The sequence below is a fragment of the Cyprinodon tularosa genome, unplaced genomic scaffold (assembly GCF_016077235.1).
Source record: "Cyprinodon tularosa strain WSP-4 unplaced genomic scaffold, ASM1607723v1 ctg1004, whole genome shotgun sequence".
Classification (NCBI taxonomy): Eukaryota; Metazoa; Chordata; class Actinopteri; order Cyprinodontiformes; family Cyprinodontidae; genus Cyprinodon; species Cyprinodon tularosa.
This window is the reverse complement of record NW_024037788.1, coordinates 188233-205846: the sequence shown is the minus strand read 5'-3', so window position 1 is coordinate 205846 and position 17614 is coordinate 188233. Positions and strand designations below refer to the sequence as shown.

General features: G+C 48.2%; 1 protein-coding gene across 1 annotated transcript; it reads left to right on the top strand.

The window, feature by feature from the left end:
• The first annotated feature begins 6911 nt into the window (after positions 1-6911).
• Positions 6912-16951, top strand: LOC119777505 (pituitary tumor-transforming gene 1 protein-interacting protein). The gene is made up of 7 exons (XM_038276414.1): positions 6912-7127; positions 8674-8720; positions 11236-11344; positions 11832-11943; positions 12299-12364; positions 12513-12559; positions 16607-16951. Exons 1-7 carry the CDS (start codon positions 7013-7015, stop codon positions 16654-16656), a joined length of 546 nt encoding a protein of 181 aa, XP_038132342.1. The 5' UTR covers positions 6912-7012; the 3' UTR covers positions 16657-16951.
• Positions 16952-17614: the final 663 nt, after the last annotated feature.

Sequence of the window (17614 nt, the reverse complement as noted above, 5' to 3'; positions counted from 1 at the left end):
TAAAATTAGAATATCATGAAAAAGTAGATTGATTTCAGTAATTCCATTTAAAAAGTGAAACTTGTATATTATATTCATACATTACATACAAACTCATATATTTCAGATGTTTATTTTGTTTAATTTTGATGATTACAAATGACAACAAATGAAAATCTCAAATTCATCATATCAAAAAATTAGAATATTGTGAAAAGGTTCAAAATTGATGGCCCCTGGTGCCACACTCTAATCAGCTAATTAACTCAAACCACCTGCAAAAGCCTTTAAATGGTCTTTCAGTCTAGTTCTATAGGCTACACAATCATGGGGAAGACTGCTGACTTGACAGTTGTCCAAAAGACGACCATCGACACCTTGCACAAGGAGGGCAAGACACAAAAGGTCATCGCTAAAGAGGCTGGCTGTTCACAGAGCTCAGTGTCCAAGCACATTAATAGAGAGGCGAAGGGAAGGAAAAGATGTGGTCGAAAAAAGTGTACAAGCAAGAGAGATAATCGCACCCTGGAGAGGATTGTGAAACAAAACCCCTTCAAAAATGTGGGGGAGATTCACAAAGAGTGGACTGCAGCTGGAGTGAGTGCTTCAAGAACCACCACACACAGACGTATGAAAGACATGGGTTTCTGCTGTCGCATTCCTTGTGTCAAGCCACTCTTGAACCACAGACAGCGTCAGAAGCGTCTAAAGAGAAACAGGACTGGACTGCTGGTGAGTGGTCCAAAGTCATGTTCTCTGATGAAAGTAAATTTTGCATTTCCTTTGGAAATCAAGGTCCCAGAGTCTGGAGGAAAAGAAGAGAGGCACTTCATCCACGTTGCTTGAAGTCCAGTGTAAAGTTTCCACAGTCAGTGATGGTTTGGGGTGCCATGTCATCTGCTGGTGTTGGTCCATTGTGTTTTCTGAGGTCCAGGGTCAACGCAGCCACATACCAGGAAGTTTTAGAGCACTTCATGCTTCCTGCAGCTGACCAACTTTTTGGAGATGCAGATTTCATTTTCCAACAGGACTTGGCACCTGCACACAGTGCCAAAGCTACCAGTACCTGGTTGAAGGACCATGGTATCCCTGTTCTTAATTGGCCAGCAAACTCTCCTGACCTTAACCCCATAGAAAATCTATGGGGTATTGTGAAGAAGAAGATGCAATACACCAGACCCAACAATTCAGAAGAGCTAAAAGCCACTATTAGAGCAACCTGGGCTATCATAACACCTGAGCAGTGCCACAGACTGATCGACTCCATGCCACGCCGCATTGCTGCAGTAATACAGGCCAAAGGAGGCCCAACTAAATACTGAGTGCTGTACATGCTCATACTTTTCATGTTCATACTTTTCAGTTGGCCAACATTTCTATAAATCCTTTGTTTTTATTGGTCTTCAGTAATATTCTAATTTTCTGATATGATGAATTTGAGATTTTCATTTGTTGTCATTTGTAATCATCAAAATTAAACAAAATAAACATCTGAAATATATGAGTTTGTATGTAATGTATGAATATAATATACAAGTTTCACTTTTTAAATGGAATTACTGAAATCAATCAACTTTTTCATGATATTCTACTTTTATGACCAGCACCTGTAGTTGAAGATATGATGGATGAAAGATCATTAGTTTATCTTAATAATGGAAAAGGTACAAGAGTAAATATACATAAAAATACAATTTCATGTCTAGATATTACATTAACAACTGACCATCTTGTTAGTTCATGTGAATGGGATGTTAACAGAGAGTCTACATTAGAGAGTGATCATTTTCCAGTGAGTACAATAATTGATGATAGTATAAATAGGCAACAAGATTTCATATTAACAAGATGGTGCTTCAATAAAGCTAATTTTAAATGCTGCAAATTCTAGCAGCCCAAAAATCAAAATTAAAGGTAAGAAAAAAGTAGTTCCTTGGTGGAATGACGAATGTAGTACAGCAATTAAAGAACTAAAAGCATTCAAAACATTACAGAAAAATGTAACATCTGAAAGACTTATTGAATATAAAAAGAAAAGAGCATTGGCTCGCAAAATTATTAAAGAAGCTAAAAAGAAAACATGGAGAGAATACTGTTCCTCAAAAGGCTCAGAAAAAAAATTGCAGAACGTTTGGTCAATGTTTAGGGAAATGAATGAAGTTAAAATGCCAACCTTAGTCCGAGGACAGGAAATACTAGTTTTAAACAAAGACAAGGCAGATCTATTAGGGGAGACATTTGCTGCAGTTCACAGTGGTGAACATCTGACAGACATTCACAGACAGCAGAAAATACAAAAACTGGGAAATTATAAAAGTATTCTGGAAAAATGTCAAGAATGTGTGTCAATATTAGACATGAATATAACCATGAAAGAAATGAAAACAGTACTGAAAGGGACAGGACACTCAGCTCCAGGAGAGGATCAATTATGCTATGCTATGTTTCGACAGATTCCAGAAGTAACCTTGGAATTAATATTACAATTATTTAATAAAATATGGAATGAAGGTTTAATACCAAATAACTGGAAAAGGGCAATAATACTTCCATTTAATAAACCAGGAAAAGATCCTATCAATAACTATAGACCAATAGCTTTAACTTCTCATCTAAGTAAATGGATGGAGAAAATAATAGTCAGTAGACTAAGATATGTTCTTGAGCATAAAAAACTAATAACTGAATACCAGTGTGGCTTTAGAACAGGGAGATCTACGGTCGTGGCACTAGGCAGGGGGATCCTCTTTCCCCCCTTCTCTTCGCCCTTGAACCATTGGCAGTTGCTATACGCAGAGAGCCTACAATTCCAGGTGTAAGCGTAGGGGGTGATTGTCATAAACTTATGCTGTACGCCGACGACATTCTTCTCTTCGTATCCGACCCAGAGCATTCCTTTAACTCTCTGTTCACAATAATTAACGCTTTTTCAGATATATCTGGCTATAAAGTAAACTGGACCAAGTCGGAGGCCCTGCCTCTGACTTCCTACTGCCCTAAGACCCTTTTTCCAACTGGCACGTTCTCTTGGCCTCAGAAAGGCATAAAGTATCTTGGTATTGTCTTCCCACCGCGGTTGTCAGACTTAATAAAAATACATTTCGAACCGCTATTAAGTGGGACGAGAGCTGATGTTGACCGCTGGAGTCAGCTTTATCTCTCTATGTGGGGGAAGGTAAACATTATAAAAATGGTCTGCACACCTAAGCTTAACTATTTGTTACAAGCTCTACCTGTCCATGTTCCTTTGAACTATTTTAAACAATTTGATTAACTCTGTAATTCATTTATTTGGAGCAATAAGAAACCTAGACTTAACTTGAAAAAGTTACAGAGACCAGTGGATAAAGGTGGACTTGGGGTGCCTAATTTACTCCATTATCACTATGCTTTTTCTCTCAGGCATCTGGCACATTGGTTTCTACCCCCTGAGAAAGCACCCCCCTGGTTCCACTTTGAGAGCATGGCTTGCTTACCCTTTACACCGCTCTATACTCTATCAACTAATCTTGGCCCTTTTAACCAGTCACACCCTATTCTGTCTCACTTGAAAGCAGTATGGAAGAAAATGTCAAAAAATTTTAGATTTGACCCCCACCTCAACCGGTCTGCTGGTATTTGGCATAACCCCAAACTCTGCATAGCAAAGTCACCATTTTTTTGGAAGACCTGGTATCAGAAAGGTATAAAAGTGTTGGGTGATTTATACGACAACAATGTATTGAAATCTTTTGAAAAACTCGCACAAGACTTTAATCTACCCCGGCAGGATTTTTGGAAATATTTGCAATTACGACATTTGATGGTAAATACATTTGGCTCACCCACGGAGCCCCCCTTGTGCTGTGATACTCTGGAGCACATTAAAAATGTTTTTGGAAGCGGACACGAGGCCTCAGTCTATTATAAAATGTTACTGTCATCCTCAGATCTCAATATGCTGTCCCTTAAAAGAGCCTGGGAAACTGATTTGAATCTTTGTTTTACAGAGGAGGAGTGGAATAAAATTCTTGGGAATATGACAAAATTGTCACGAGAACTACGTTCTAGATTGGTCCAATTTAAAATCCTGAACCGCATATACTGGACACCTTCTAGATTGCATAAAGTGGGATTAGCAGACTCTGATGCCTGTTGGAAGTGCCAGCATGATAGTGGCACACTTTTGCACATGCTCTGGGGATGTCCTAAAGTTCAAGTGTATTGGTCCTCTGTTCACACTGTTGTGGAGGGGGTAGTTGGTCAGGGCATTCCTTTTACTAGCAAGCTTTATGTACTGGGAGATCCTTCAGTTTTGAATTACTTGCCTTCCTCTCTTGCACAGTGGTTACAGACAGCCATCATGCTGGGGAGAAAACTTTTAGTGAGGGAGTGGAAGGCCCCATCAACACCTACTTTCACCCAGTGGCACACCGCACTTGGACAACTGGCAGCATTTGAAAGATTATCATACAGACTGTTAAATAAAGTAGATGATTATAATAACAAATGGGCCCCCTACTTTTCCTACACCGATCAATGACGTTTCTAGCTCAGATCAACCTTAATCACTAATGTCTGCTGTAACCTTGGATAAGTGCATTGTTGGCATCTTTATTTTTTCTAGTTTATTTTATTTTATGGTTTGTTTTTGCTTTATATTGTTTGTTCTCAGTGCTTGCATACCCAATTGGTATAATGTGCAACATGGTATACTTTTTATGTTTTATTTTGTTAAAATCTAAATAAAGTTCAAGTCATAAAAAAAAGAACAGGGAGATCTACAATAGATGCTATAACTAGAGTCAGTAATGATATAGAGAAAGCTTTAAAAATGAAGGAGGAAATGATTATAGTATTTTTTGATATTGAAAAAGCATATGATTCATTATGGAGAGAAGGATTACTAATAAAAATCAATCAAATCGGGATTAAGGGGAAAATGTATAATTGGATAGCAAACTTTTTGCTAAATAGAAAAATAAGAGTTAAGGTTGGAAATGATTATTCAAAAGAGTTCAATGTGGAAAATGGGATACCTCAAGGTAGTGCAATTAGTCCAACATTATTTAACATAATGATTAATGACATTTTTTCTGATACCGATAAATGTATAAACTCTGCACTGTATGCAGATGATGGGGCCATATGGATGAGGGGAAAAAATGTTAAACACGTAGTAGAAAAAATTAAAAAGGCAATTAATAAAGTGTAAAAATGGTCATATGAATGGGGCTTTAAATTATCAGCAAGCAAATCTTGTTTTATGGTTGTTACAAACAAAAGAAATATTGATACAGGAACAATAACATTATACGGACAGCCTTTGGAAAGGTTAAAGAATTTAAATACCTAGGATTATGGTTAGATAGCTCTAACACATGGAAAACATATATAGAAAACTTGGAAACTAAATGTAAGAAAGTTATAAACTTACTAAAGTCTGTGGCTGGAAATAATTGGGGTGCAGATAGACAGTCATTATTAAACATATATAGGGGTCTTATGAGATCAATAATTGATTATGGTAGTTTTATATATGGAGCAGCAGCTAAAACAACACTGCAAAAGATGGATAGACTACAGAGTAGGGCGTTACGTATATGTACAGGAGCAGTGAAAACGACACCTATTAATGCTCTTTTAATAGAGACTGGAGAGACCCCACTGGAAATGAGAAGAATAAAATTAGCTTTAGTATACTGGATGAAAATTTAAAGTAAGGAAGAAGAGAATGTAACATCAATTATATTACAAAACTGTTGGGAATATGCAAAGTTCAAGAGTAATGGATTTGGATGGATGATAAGTAAATGGACCAAAATATATGGATTAGAGGATAGGAAAATAGCCCAGATTAATCCAATTAGTGTTATTCCTCCATGGCTATTCCCTGAGGTAAATGTAGACATGATTCTGCTTAAAAGGAAAAACGACTGGAATTTAAGTGAAATAGGGGTAAAGACTGATGTATATTTAAGAAAATCATATTACAACTACCTCAAAATTTATTCAGATGGTTCTAAAAATCTTAAAGGACATGTGGGAATAGGAATAAACATTCCAGAGTTTGAAATTCACATCTCCAAAAGACTTTCAGATCACCTATCTGTATTCACAGCAGAAATGATGGCAGTTATATTAAGCTTACAGGGGGTAGAGGAGGTTCGACCAGACGGGGTGGTGATATGTACAGACTCTAAAGCAGTGTTAGAAAGCATCCAGGGAGAAGGAAATAATAGGAAAGAGTTAGTATTAGAAATTATGCATAGTTTATTTAGATTATATAGAGGTGGCATTAATGTCTGGTTCTGCTGGGTTCCAGCTCACGAAGGGGTTAAAGGAAATGAAAAAGCTGATAAATTAGCAAAAAGGGCTTTAGAAATGACAATGAAGATGATAATTCCTTTTGGGAAAGGGGAATGGAAATCATGTATTAAAATAAAAGAAATAAAACAATGGCAAAAAAGGTGGAATGAAGATAAGAAAGGGAGAAAATTATATAAAGTGCAAAAGTCAGTACTAATTAGAAATATTGATGAGAGAAACAGAAGGGAAGAAATAATTATTAAGAGTAGGACACACCTATTTAAATGACACTTTACATTTAATAGGGAAGAAAAGTTATAATAAATGTGAAGGATGTGGAGAGAAAGAAAATGTTGAACATGTATTAATGAACTGTAGAACATATGAATCTGAAAGAGAAAATCTGAAAAGAATTGTTGGAAGGACAGGAAAAGAATGGAGTCTTAAAGGAATATTAGGAAATGAAGGAAACATAATGGAGATTTATAGAGTAAGGAAAGCTTTATTTAATTTTCTTAAAAACACAAGATTAATAAATAGAATTTAATAAATGTAGAGAAAATGTTGCTACACACTCGTGTACAGTAGGTGGCGGTATGCACCTAAAAGTTACTTGCAATCCGCCATTAATGAAAAGAAGAAGAAGAAGAATACATTCAGGAAGTGACGTAGTCCGGTAAACAGAACCAGCAGCATCGCTCTCCTGTCAACGAGCGGATCTTCAGAAGCAGCTCCGAGTCCAGCCATGTCTCCGTCTCTACCGGACCGAACCACCCGAACCTCCGCCGGCCTGCTGCTGCTGCTAAGCTACGTTAGCTTGGTTAGCCCGACGGAGAGCCCCACATCCCCCCCACCGCCCGGTAAGTTCCTCCATCAGACCCACAGGTTTATCTGATGGACCTTTGGTTCCAGACTGAAGGAGTGTTTACAGCCTGGTAGCAGATTAGCTTCAGATTAGCTTCCTTTAGTTTAATATTTTAAAACTGCGTCACAGGGAGATCCTCACTCACATCCAGGTTTTAAATTCTTACTCAGGCCCTTCCGTGATTGTTTTTCTCCTTTCTAATATTAAAACTAGGCCTAACTCTGGTCCTGGTCCTAACTCTGATCCTGGTTCTTGTCCTAACTCTGGTCCTGGTCCTATCTCTGGTCCTGGTTCTAACTCTGGTCCTGGTTCTGGTCCTAACTCTGGTTCTGGTTCTTACTCTGATACTGGTTCTAACTCTGGTTCTTGTCCTAACTCTGGTCCTGGTTCTTGTCCTAACTCTGGTCCTGGTTCTTGTCTAACTCTGGTCCTGGTTCTACCTTTGGTTCTGGTTCTAACTCTTGTCCTGGTTCTAACTCTGGTCCTGGTTCTAATTCTGGCCCTGGTCCTAACTCTGGTCCTGGTTCTAACTCTGGTTCTGGTCCAACCTCTGGTCCTGGTTCTAACTCTGGCCCTGGTCCAAACTCTGATCCTGGTCTGGTCCTAACTGTGGTCCTGGTTCTACCTTTGGTTATGGTTCTGACTCTGGTCCTGGACCTAACTCTGGTCCTGGTTCTGGTCCTAACTCTGGTTCTGGTCCTAACTGTGGTCCTCGTTCTACCTTTGGTTATGGTTCTAACTCTGGTCTTGGTCTTAACTCTGTTCCTGGTTCTGGTCTTAACTCTGGTCCTGGTTCTAACTCTGTTCCTGGTTCTGGTCTTAACTCTGGTTCTGGTTCTTACTCTGATCCTGGTTCTAACTCTGATTCTGGTTCTAACTCTGGTCCTGGTTCTAACTCTGGTCCTGGTTCTTGTCTAACTCTGGTCCTGGTTCTAACTCTGGTCCTGGTTCTAACTCTGGTCCTGGTCCAAACTCTGATCCTGGTCCAAACTCTGATGCTGGTCCTGGTCCAAACTCTGATCCTGGTCCAAACTCTGATCCTGGTTCTGGTCCTAACCATGGTCCTGGTTCTACCTTTGGTCCTGGTTCTAACTCTGGTCCTGGTTCTAGTCCTAACTGTGATCCTGGTCCTGGTTCTACCTTTGGTTCTGGTTCTAACTCTTCTCTTGGTTCTTACTCTTCTCTTGGTTCTTACTCTGGTATTGGTTCTTACTCTGGTCCTGGTTCTAACTCCGGTCCAGTTATTCGTCAGGTCATTAGATCAGGTCATTAGACTCGCTAACGCTACAGATGCTCCCTCTAGGGACACAGATGCTGCATTATGTTATTATCGTTGTCTGGGCAACCACAATGTTTGATGTCACGTGGCAAACATTCAGTCAAACATTTAGCATAACATCAGTGGCATGCGCAGGGCCCGAGCAGATCTGGTTCCTACATTGGTTCTGTTCTGGTCCCTTCTAGTTCTGTTATTTTTGGTTCTGTTCTGTCTAGTTCTACAGAGTCCGTCCTTGGTCTAATGTGATCTTTTTCTCTTCCAGGTTGTTCCTCCTTCTTGGACTGTGACAGCTGCGTTCCTCATGCTAAGGTGGGTTAGCGGTCCTAATAGAGGTCCTGATAGCTGTACTGATAGCGGTCCTGATAGCTGTACTGATAGCGGTCCTGATAGCTGTACTGATAGCGGTCCTGATAGCTGTACTGATAGCGGTCTTGATAGAGGTTTTGTTAGCGGTCCTGATAGCAGTACTGATAGCAGTTCTGAAAGCGGTCCTGTTAGTGGTCCTGATAGCGGTCCTGATAGCGGTCCTGATAGCGGTCCTGATAGCTGTACTGATAGCTGGCCTGTTAGATGTCCTGATAGCGGTTCTGATACCGGTTCTGATTGCGGTCCTGTTGATTGTCCTGATAGCGGTCCTGATAGCTGGCCTGTTAAATGTCCTGATAGCGGTCCTGATAACGGTCCTGTTGGTGGTCCTAACAGCGGTCATGTTAGCGGTCCTGTTAGCGGTCATGTTAGAAGTCCTGATAGCGGTCCCGTTTGCTGTCCTGATAGCGGTCCTGATAGCAGTCCTGTTGGTGGTCCTGATAGCGTTCTGATAGCAGTCCTGTTGGCGGTCCTGATAGCGGTACTGATAGCATTCTGATAGCAGTCCTGTTGGTGGTCCTGATAGCGGTCCTGTTAGCAGTTCTGATAGCTGTACTGATAGCGGTACTGATAGCGGTCCTGTTGGTGGTCCTGATAGTGTTCTGATAGCAGTCCTGTTAGCGGTACTGATAGCAGTCCTGTTGGTGGTCCTGATAGCGGTCCTGTTATCAGTTCTGATAGCTGTACTGATAGCGGTCCTGATAACGGTCCTGATAGCGGTCCTAATAGCAGTCCTGTTGGTGGTCCTGATAGCGTTCTGATAGCTGTCCTGTTGGTGGTCCTGATAGCGGTCCTGTTAGCAGTTCTGATAGCTGTACTGATAGCGGTACTGATAGCGGTCCTGTTGGTGGTCCTGATAGTGTTCTGATAGCAGTCCTGTTAGCGGTACTGATAGCAGTCCTGTTGGTGGTCCTGATAGCGGTCCTGTTATCAGTTCTGATAGCTGTACTGATAGCGGTCCAGATAACGGTCCTGATAGCGGTCCTAATAGCAGTCCTGTTGGTGGTCCTGATAGCGTTCTGATAGCTGTCCTGTTGGTGGTCCTGATAGCGGTCCTGTTAGCGGTACTGATAGCAGTCCTGTTGGTGGTCCTGATAGCGGTCCTGTTAGCAGTTCTGATAGCTGTACTGATAGCGGTCCTGATAACGGTCCTGATAGCAGTCCTGATAGCGGTCCTAATAGCTGTCCTGTTGGTGGTTCTGATAGCGGTCCTGTTAGCAGTTCTGATAGCTGTACTGATAGCGGTACTAATAGCGGTTCTGTTAGCGGTCCTGATAGTGTTCCGATAGCGGTCCTAATAGCAGTACTGATAGTGGTCCTGTTAGCGGTCCTGATAGCGGTACTGATAGCAGTACTGAAAGCGGTCCTGTTAGCGGTACTGATAGCGGTCTGATAGCAGTACTGAAAGTGGTCCTGTTAGCGGTTCTGATAGCGGTTCTGTTAGCGGTCGTAATATTGGTCCTGTTAGCGGTTCTGATAGCGGTTCTGTTAGCGGTCATAATATTGGTCCTGATAGCGGTTCTGTTAGCGGTCGTAATATTGGTCCTGATAGCGGTTCTGTTAGCGGTCGTAATATTGGTCCTGTTAGCGGTTCTGATAGCGGTTCTGTTAGCGGTCATAATATTGGTCCTGTTAGCGGTTCTGATAGCGGTTCTGTTAGCGGTCATAATATTGGTCCTGTTAGCGGTTCTGATAGCGGTTCTGTTAGCGGTCGTAATATTGGTCCTGTTAGCGGTTCTGATAGCGGTTCTGTTAGCGGTCATAATATTGGTCCTGATAGCGGTTCTGTTAGCGGTCGTAATATTGGTCCTGATAGCGGTTCTGATAGCGGTTCTGTTAGCGGTCGTAATATTGGTCCTGATATCGGTTCTGATAGCGGTTCTGTTAGCGGTCATAATATTGGTCCTGTTAGCGGTTCTGATAGCGGTTCTGTTAGCGGTCATAATATTGGTCCTGTTAGCGGTTCTGATAGCGGTTCTGTTAGCGGTCGTAATATTGGTCCTGTTAGCGGTTCTGATAGCGGTTCTGTTAGCGGTCGTAATATTGGTCCTGATAGCGGTTCTGATAGCGGTTCTGTTAGCGGTCGTAATATTGGTCCTGATAGCGGTTCTGATAGCGGTTCTGTTAGCGGTCATAATATTGGTCCTGATAGCTGGTTCTTTGGTCCATGGATTTCACCTGTAGATGTCCTCTTTTGGACGTCCGTCTGCCTTTTTCTCCTGTTTTCGTTTTTTCTGACCATATTTGGTATTTCCTTTGTTGATGCGTTAATATTTAATGAAAGCTCAGTTTATTGTTCTGTTCTAATCAGTAATGGACCCAGAGGACACGTCTGATCAGGTGTCCTCAGGTCCATCAATGGACTGATCATTAACTCAGACTGTGTCTCGGTGTGCTGCTTCCGTCTCTTCCATATATGGTCGTTTCCTGCTCTGACATGGCTCTGCTGTCCCCTCAGTGTCTGTGGTGTTTTGCCACCAACAGCTGCTCTGAATACCCGGTGACCTGGCTGCTGCCCCCCGCCTCGCTCTGCCCGCTGTCCCAGGCCCGCTGGGGTGTCTGCTGGGGTGAGTACCACTGCTTCTGATGCGTCTGTTGGGGTTCTTCTAAAGGGCCATAGTGGACCTGAGCTTCCCTCTGCTTCCCAGAACCCATCCTCAGCCGTAGAATCAGGACGGGTCTGTTCTTAATGGAACCCCCCCATCTAGAACCACAGCTCTATGTTTGTCCCCAGAGGACCAAAGCTGGAGTCAGAACTTTCTGTTCCTCCATCTGGTTTTGGTTTCTCCGTCTCTCAGGGGTTCTAGGTATCGGTTCCTCTTTAAGGTCCCACCCAGCTGCTTCCTCCTTGGCTTCAGTGGCAGAACTTTCCCAGAGTTCTGGTGCTGATAGCTGAGTCGTGTCCAGCAGGTGGCGCTGCTGCATAGCGGGTCCAGAAGCAGAAGCTAGCGCTCCCTGTGGCCTCAGGCAGCCTGCTCTCCTGCAGTGAGTGAGGGGGACAGCAGGGGGAGCTGCAGGTCCAGGTCCTGACCCGGTCCTTGTGTCTGTCCTCAGTGAACTTTGAAGCCCTGATCATCGCTATGGCCGTGGTTCTGGGAACCATCATCATCAGCATCATCATCTGCTGCTGCTGCTGCTGCTGCAGGAGGAGGACCCACCCAGCAGGGTGAGCCGCCGTTCTCACCCGCCTGCTTCATCATCCTCATCCTCAGTGAGGTTCTGCTGGAGTCTGAACCTCCTCAGTCCCGCCTCTTCTACTATGAGGGGTCTCCTAGTACCTCCCTCCTATTCCTCCTGTCCCATCTGTCTCTCCTGTCCCTCTCTGTCTCTCCTGACCCTCTCTGTCTGTCCTGTCCCCTCTGTCTCTCCTGACCCTCTCTGTCTGTCCTGTCCCTCTCTGTCTCTCCTGACCCTCGCTGTCTCTCCTGACCCTCGCTGTCTCTCCTGACCCTCGCTGTCTCTCCTGACCCTCGCTGTCTCTCCTGTCCCGGTGATCTGCTGTTTTTCTGTCTTCTCTGCAGTCCCGACAGAGACGAGGAGACGTTCTCCAGGAGGAGAGAGGAGATCAGACAGCGTGCTGAGGAGCGGTGAGATGAGCACAGACCGTGGGACAAAATGGACCCGTGGGTTCTGATGGAGGTTCTCTGGCCTCCAGTAGCGCCGCTGTGGGTCCAGGTGGAGGTTCTGCTGTCAGGAACTGGTTCTTCAACCTTTTCTGCTTCCTTTGTTTTGCAGGAAGGCGGAGAGAAAGACGAGAAACGATGAGATCAGGAGGAAATACGGTGCGTTACCATGGCAACCAACCGGTCCTCTAACCCACAGGACGTGATTGGTCATCTAAAGGCAGCCAGTGTAGCTCTGAGTGTATGAGGGACGCACAGCGGCCAACCCACTATGAGAGACACTCGGCGGCCGTCCCCCAGGCATCCGGCTATGAGGGACGCTCAGCGGCCGTCACCCAGGGTTCCCGCCTATGAGGGACGCTCAGTGGCCGTCGCCCAGGCGTCCGTCTATGAGGGACGCTCAGCGGCCGTCCCCCCAGGGTTCCGCCAATGAGGGACGCTCAGTGGCCGTCATCCAGGGTTCCGCATATGAGGGACGCTCAGTGGCCGTCCCCCAGGCATCCAGCTATGAGGGACGCTCAGTGGCCGTCCCCCAGGGTTCCGCCTATGAGGGACGCTCAGTGGCCGTCCCCCAGGGTTCCGCCTATGAGGGACGCTCAGTGGCCGTCCCCCAGGCATCAGCCTATGAGGGACGCTCAGTGGCCGTCCCCCAGGCATCCGCCTATGAGGGACGCTCAGCGGCCATACCCCAGGGTTCCGCCAATGAGGGACGCTCAGCGGCCGTCCCCCAGGCATCCGCCTATGAGGGACGCTCAGTGGCCGTACGCCAGGGTTCCGCTTATGAGGGACGCTCAGTGGCCATCCCCCAGGGTTCCGCCAATGAGGGACGCTCAGTGGCCATACCCCAGGGTTCCGCCAATGAGGGACGCTCAGCGGCCGTCCCCCAGGCATCCGCCTATGAGGGACGCTCAGTGGCCGTACGCCAGGGTTCCGCTTATGAGGGACGCTCAGTGGCCATCCCCCAGGGTTCCGCCAATGAGGGACGCTCAGTGGCCGTCCCCCAGGCATCCGTCTAAGAGGGACGCTCAGCGGCCGTCCCCCAGGGTTCCGCCAATGAGGGACGCTCAGTGGCGGTCCGCCAGGGTTCCGCTTATGAGGCACGCTCAGCGGCCGTCCCCCAGGTGTCCGTCTATGAGGGACACTCAGTGGCCGTCCCCCAGGGTTCCGCCAATGAGGGACGCTCAGTGGCTGTCCCCCAGGGTTCCGCCAATGAGGGATGCTCAGTGGCCATCCTCCAGGGTTCCGCCAATGAGGGACGCTCAGTGGCCGTCCCCCAGGGTTCTGCCTATGAGGGACGCCCAGTAGCCGTCCCCCAGGCATCCGCCTATGAGGGACTCTCAGTGGCCGTCCCCCAGGCATCCGCCTATGAGGGACGCTCAGTGGCCGTCCCCCAGGCATCCACCTATGAGGGACGCTCAGCGGCCGTCACCCAGGGTTCCCGCCTATGAGGGACGCTCAGTGGCCGTCGCCCAGGCGTCCGTCTATGAGGGACGCTCAGTGGCCGTCCCCCAGGCATCCACCTATGAGGGACGCTCAGCGGCCGTCACCCAGGGTTCCCGCCTATGTGGGACGCTCAGTGGCCGTTGCCCAGGCGTCCGTCTATGAGGGACGCTCAGTGGCCGTCGCCCAGGCGTCCGTCTATGAGGGACGCTCAGCGGCCGTCCCCCCAGGGTTCCGCCAATGAAGGACGCTCAGCGGCCGTCCCCCAGGGTTCCGCCTATGAGGGACGCTCAGTGGCCGTCCCCCAGGCATCCAGCTATGAGGGACGCTCAGTGGCCGTCCCCCAGGGTTCCGCCTATGAGGGACGCTCAGTGGCCGTCCCCCAGTGTTCCGCCTATGAGGGACGCTCAGTGGCCGTCCGCCAGGGTTCCGCCTATAAGGGACGCTCAGTGGCCATCCTCCAGGGTTCCGCCTATGAGGGACGCTCAGTGGCCGTCCCCCAGGCATCCGTCTATGAGGGACGCTCAGTGGCCGTCCCCCAGGCATCCCCCTATGAGGGACGCTCAGTGGCCGTCCCCCAGGCATCCGCCTATGAGGGACGCTCAGTGGCCGTCCCCCAGGCATCCGCCTATGAGGGACGCTCAGCGGCCGTCACCCAGGGTTCCCGCCTATGAGGGACGCTCAGTGGCCGTCGCCCAGGCGTCCGTCTATGAGGGATGCTCAGCGGCTGTCCCCCCAGGGTTCCGCCAATGAAGGACGCTCAGTGGCCGTCACCCAGGGTTCCGCCTATGAGGGACGCTCAGTGGCCGTCCCCCAGGCATCCACCTATGAGGGACGCTCAGTGGCCGTCCCCCAGGGTTCCGCCTATGAGGGACGCTCAGTGGCCGTCCCCCAGGGTTCCGCCTATGAGGGACGCTCAGTGGCCGTCCGCCAGGGTTCCGCCTATAAGGGACGCTCAGTGGCCGTCCCCCAGGCATCCGCCTATGAGGGACGCTCAGTGGCCGTCCCCTAGGCATCCGTCTATGAGGGACGCTCAGCGGCCATCCCCCAGGGTTCCGCCAATAAGGGACGCTCAGCGGCCGTCCCCCAGGCATCCGCCTATGAGGGACGCTCAGTGGCCGTATGCCAGGGTTCCGCTTATGAGGGACGCTCAGTGGCCATCCCCCAGGGTTCCGCCAATGAGGGACGCTCAGTGGCCGTCCCCCAGGGATCCGTCTATGAGGGACACTCAGTGGCCGTCCCCCAGGGTTCCGCCAATGAGGGACGCTCAGTGGTCGTCCCCCAGGGTTCCGCCAATGAGGGACGCTCAGTGGTCGTCCCCCAGGGTTCCGCCAATGAGGGACGCTCAGTGGTCGTCCCCCAGGGTTCCGCCAATGAAGGACGCTCAGTGGTCGTCCCCCAGGGTTCCGCCAATTAGGGACGCTCAGCGGCCGTCCCCCAGGGTTCCGCCAATGAGGGACGCTCAGTGGCCGTCCCCCAGGCATCCGCCTATGAGGGACGCTCAGTGGCCGTCCGCCAGGGTTCCGCTTATTAGGCACGCTCAGCGGCCGTCCCCAAGGTGTCCGTCTATGAGGGACACTCAGTGGCCGTCCCCCAGGGTTCCGCCAATGAGGGACGCTCAGTGGCTGTCCCCCAGGGTTCCGCCAATGAGGGACGCTCAGTGGTCGTCCCCCAGGGTTCCGCCAATGAGGGACGCTCAGCGGCCATCCCCCAGGTGTCCGTCTATGAGGGACGCTCAGCGGCCGTCCCCCAGGGTTCCGCCAATGAGGGACGCTCGGTGGCCGTCCATCAGGGTTCCGCTTATGAGGGACGCTCAGCGGCTGTCCCCCAGGCGTCCGTCTATGAGGGACGCTCAGCGGCCATCCCCCAGTTGTCCGGCTATGTGAGACGCTCAGTGGCCGTCCCCCAGGTGTCCGTCTATGAGGGACGCTCAGCGGCCGTCCCCCAGGCATCCGCCTACGTGAGACGCTCAGTGGCCGTCCGCCAGGCATCCGCCTATGAGGGACGCTCAGTGGCCGTCCGCCAGGGTTCTGCCTATGTGAGACGCTCAGTGGCCGTCCCCCAGGCATCTGCCTATGAGGGACACTCAGTGGCCGTCCGCCAGGGTTCCGCTTATGAGGGACGCTCAGTGGCCGTCCCCCAGGGTTCCGCTTATGAGGGACGCTCAGTGGCCGTCCCCCAGGGTTCCGCTTATGAGGGACGCTCAGTGGCCGTCCCCCAGGGTTCCGCTTATGAGGGACGCTCAGTGGCCGTCCCCCAGGGTTCCGCTTATGAGGGACGCTCAGTGGCCGTCCCCCAGGGTTCCGCCTATGAGGGACGCTCAATGGCCAACCCACTATGAGAGACGCTCAGTGGCCGTCCCCCAGGCGTCCGCCTATGAGGGACGCTCAGTGACCGTCTTCCAGCTGCAGACCTGGACATCATGGTGATTCATGATAAAGGAAATGATGTCATCGGTGTTCCTTCCAGCTGAGCTCAGTAGAACCAGAACTGGTAGAACCGGTCCAAAATCAGGATTAATCAGCTTGTAGATTTGATGGCTGTGAAAAGCTGAAGCTTTAGAGAGATATAGTTTCTAGATCTGCTCTAAGCAGTGACCTTATAAGGACAGCAGGGTCACATGACCAGAACCAGGAAGGAGGAGGGAGAACCTGGTGAGTCCAGAGAACCCAGTCAATGGTGGAACCTGCTAGACTCCTGGTGAATAGTGAATGGGTTCCTGGGTCTGGGCCCAGCCTGACCCGGTACGGTTCTGTCTGTGTGCAGGTCTGATGGGGGACTCGGACCACCCCTACAGCAAGTTTGAGAACGAGTGAAGCAGCTGCCGCTGCTGGATGATGGAGTTCCTGACGTCTTCTCACTTTTAGCTCCACCTGCTGCCTTTCTTCTTCATCCAAGCCAAACCATGATCCAGATGCTGCAGCCAGAACCGGACCGGACTGGACCGCTCCAGATCCAATCAACCAACTCCAGTGTTGAAATGTCCAGCTTGCTTCTTTTAATCAAATCACTGTTTTCTGAAATGCTGTTTGCTTTTTTATTCAGCCCTTGCACTTTGTTCACAAATCAGATCCTAAATGACAAGAATAAATCACTGCGGTGATGATCACATGAAGAATCACTGCGTGATGATCACATGATGAATCACTGCGGTGATGATCACATGAAGAATCATGCGTGATGATCACATGATGAATCACTGCGGTGATGATCACATGAAGAATCACTGCGTGATGATCACATGAAGAACCCATGCGTGATGATCACATGATGAATCACTGCGGTGATGATCACATGAAGAATCACTGCGTGATGATCACATGAAGAACCCATGCGTGATGATCACATGATGAATCACTGCGGCGATGATCACATGATGAGTCTCTGCGTGATGATCACGTTAAGAATCTCTGCGTGATGATCACATGATGAATCACTGCGTGATGATCACATGAAGAAGAGTTGTTGATGAATCAGTTGTTTTTGTTCTTCTAATCGTTTTTCTCGTTGCGTTTTTTGTACATTTCAATAAAAGTTTTCCTCCAGATGTTTTTCTGGGAGCCTCCATGTTGTTGCTCAAGCTGGGCTTCAGAACTAACGGTCCAGATGCTTCTGAACTTCTATTGGACCTCAGCAGAACCAGAGTGCTGGGGTCCATGACAATGGGCGGTTCTGGACCGGGACCGTTTCCCTGGATCTGAGCAGGTCGGTCACTTTTAATGAAACCTAAGATAGAAGGTCCAAAGGTTCGGTTCTGGAGGTCCAGTTCAGCCC

Bases quoted from the DNA above. Each gene is read 5' to 3' on its own strand.
- LOC119777505 (XM_038276414.1), top strand. From the start codon at position 7,013: ATGTCTCCGTCTCTACCGGACCGAACCACCCGAACCTCCGCCGGCCTG. The intron at 8,721-11,235 runs GTGGGTTAGCGG...CTGTCCCCTCAG, and splicing joins GCTGCGTTCCTCATGCTAAG to TGTCTGTGGTGTTTTGCCAC. The intron at 12,365-12,512 runs GTGAGATGAGCA...TTTGTTTTGCAG, and splicing joins AGACAGCGTGCTGAGGAGCG to GAAGGCGGAGAGAAAGACGA.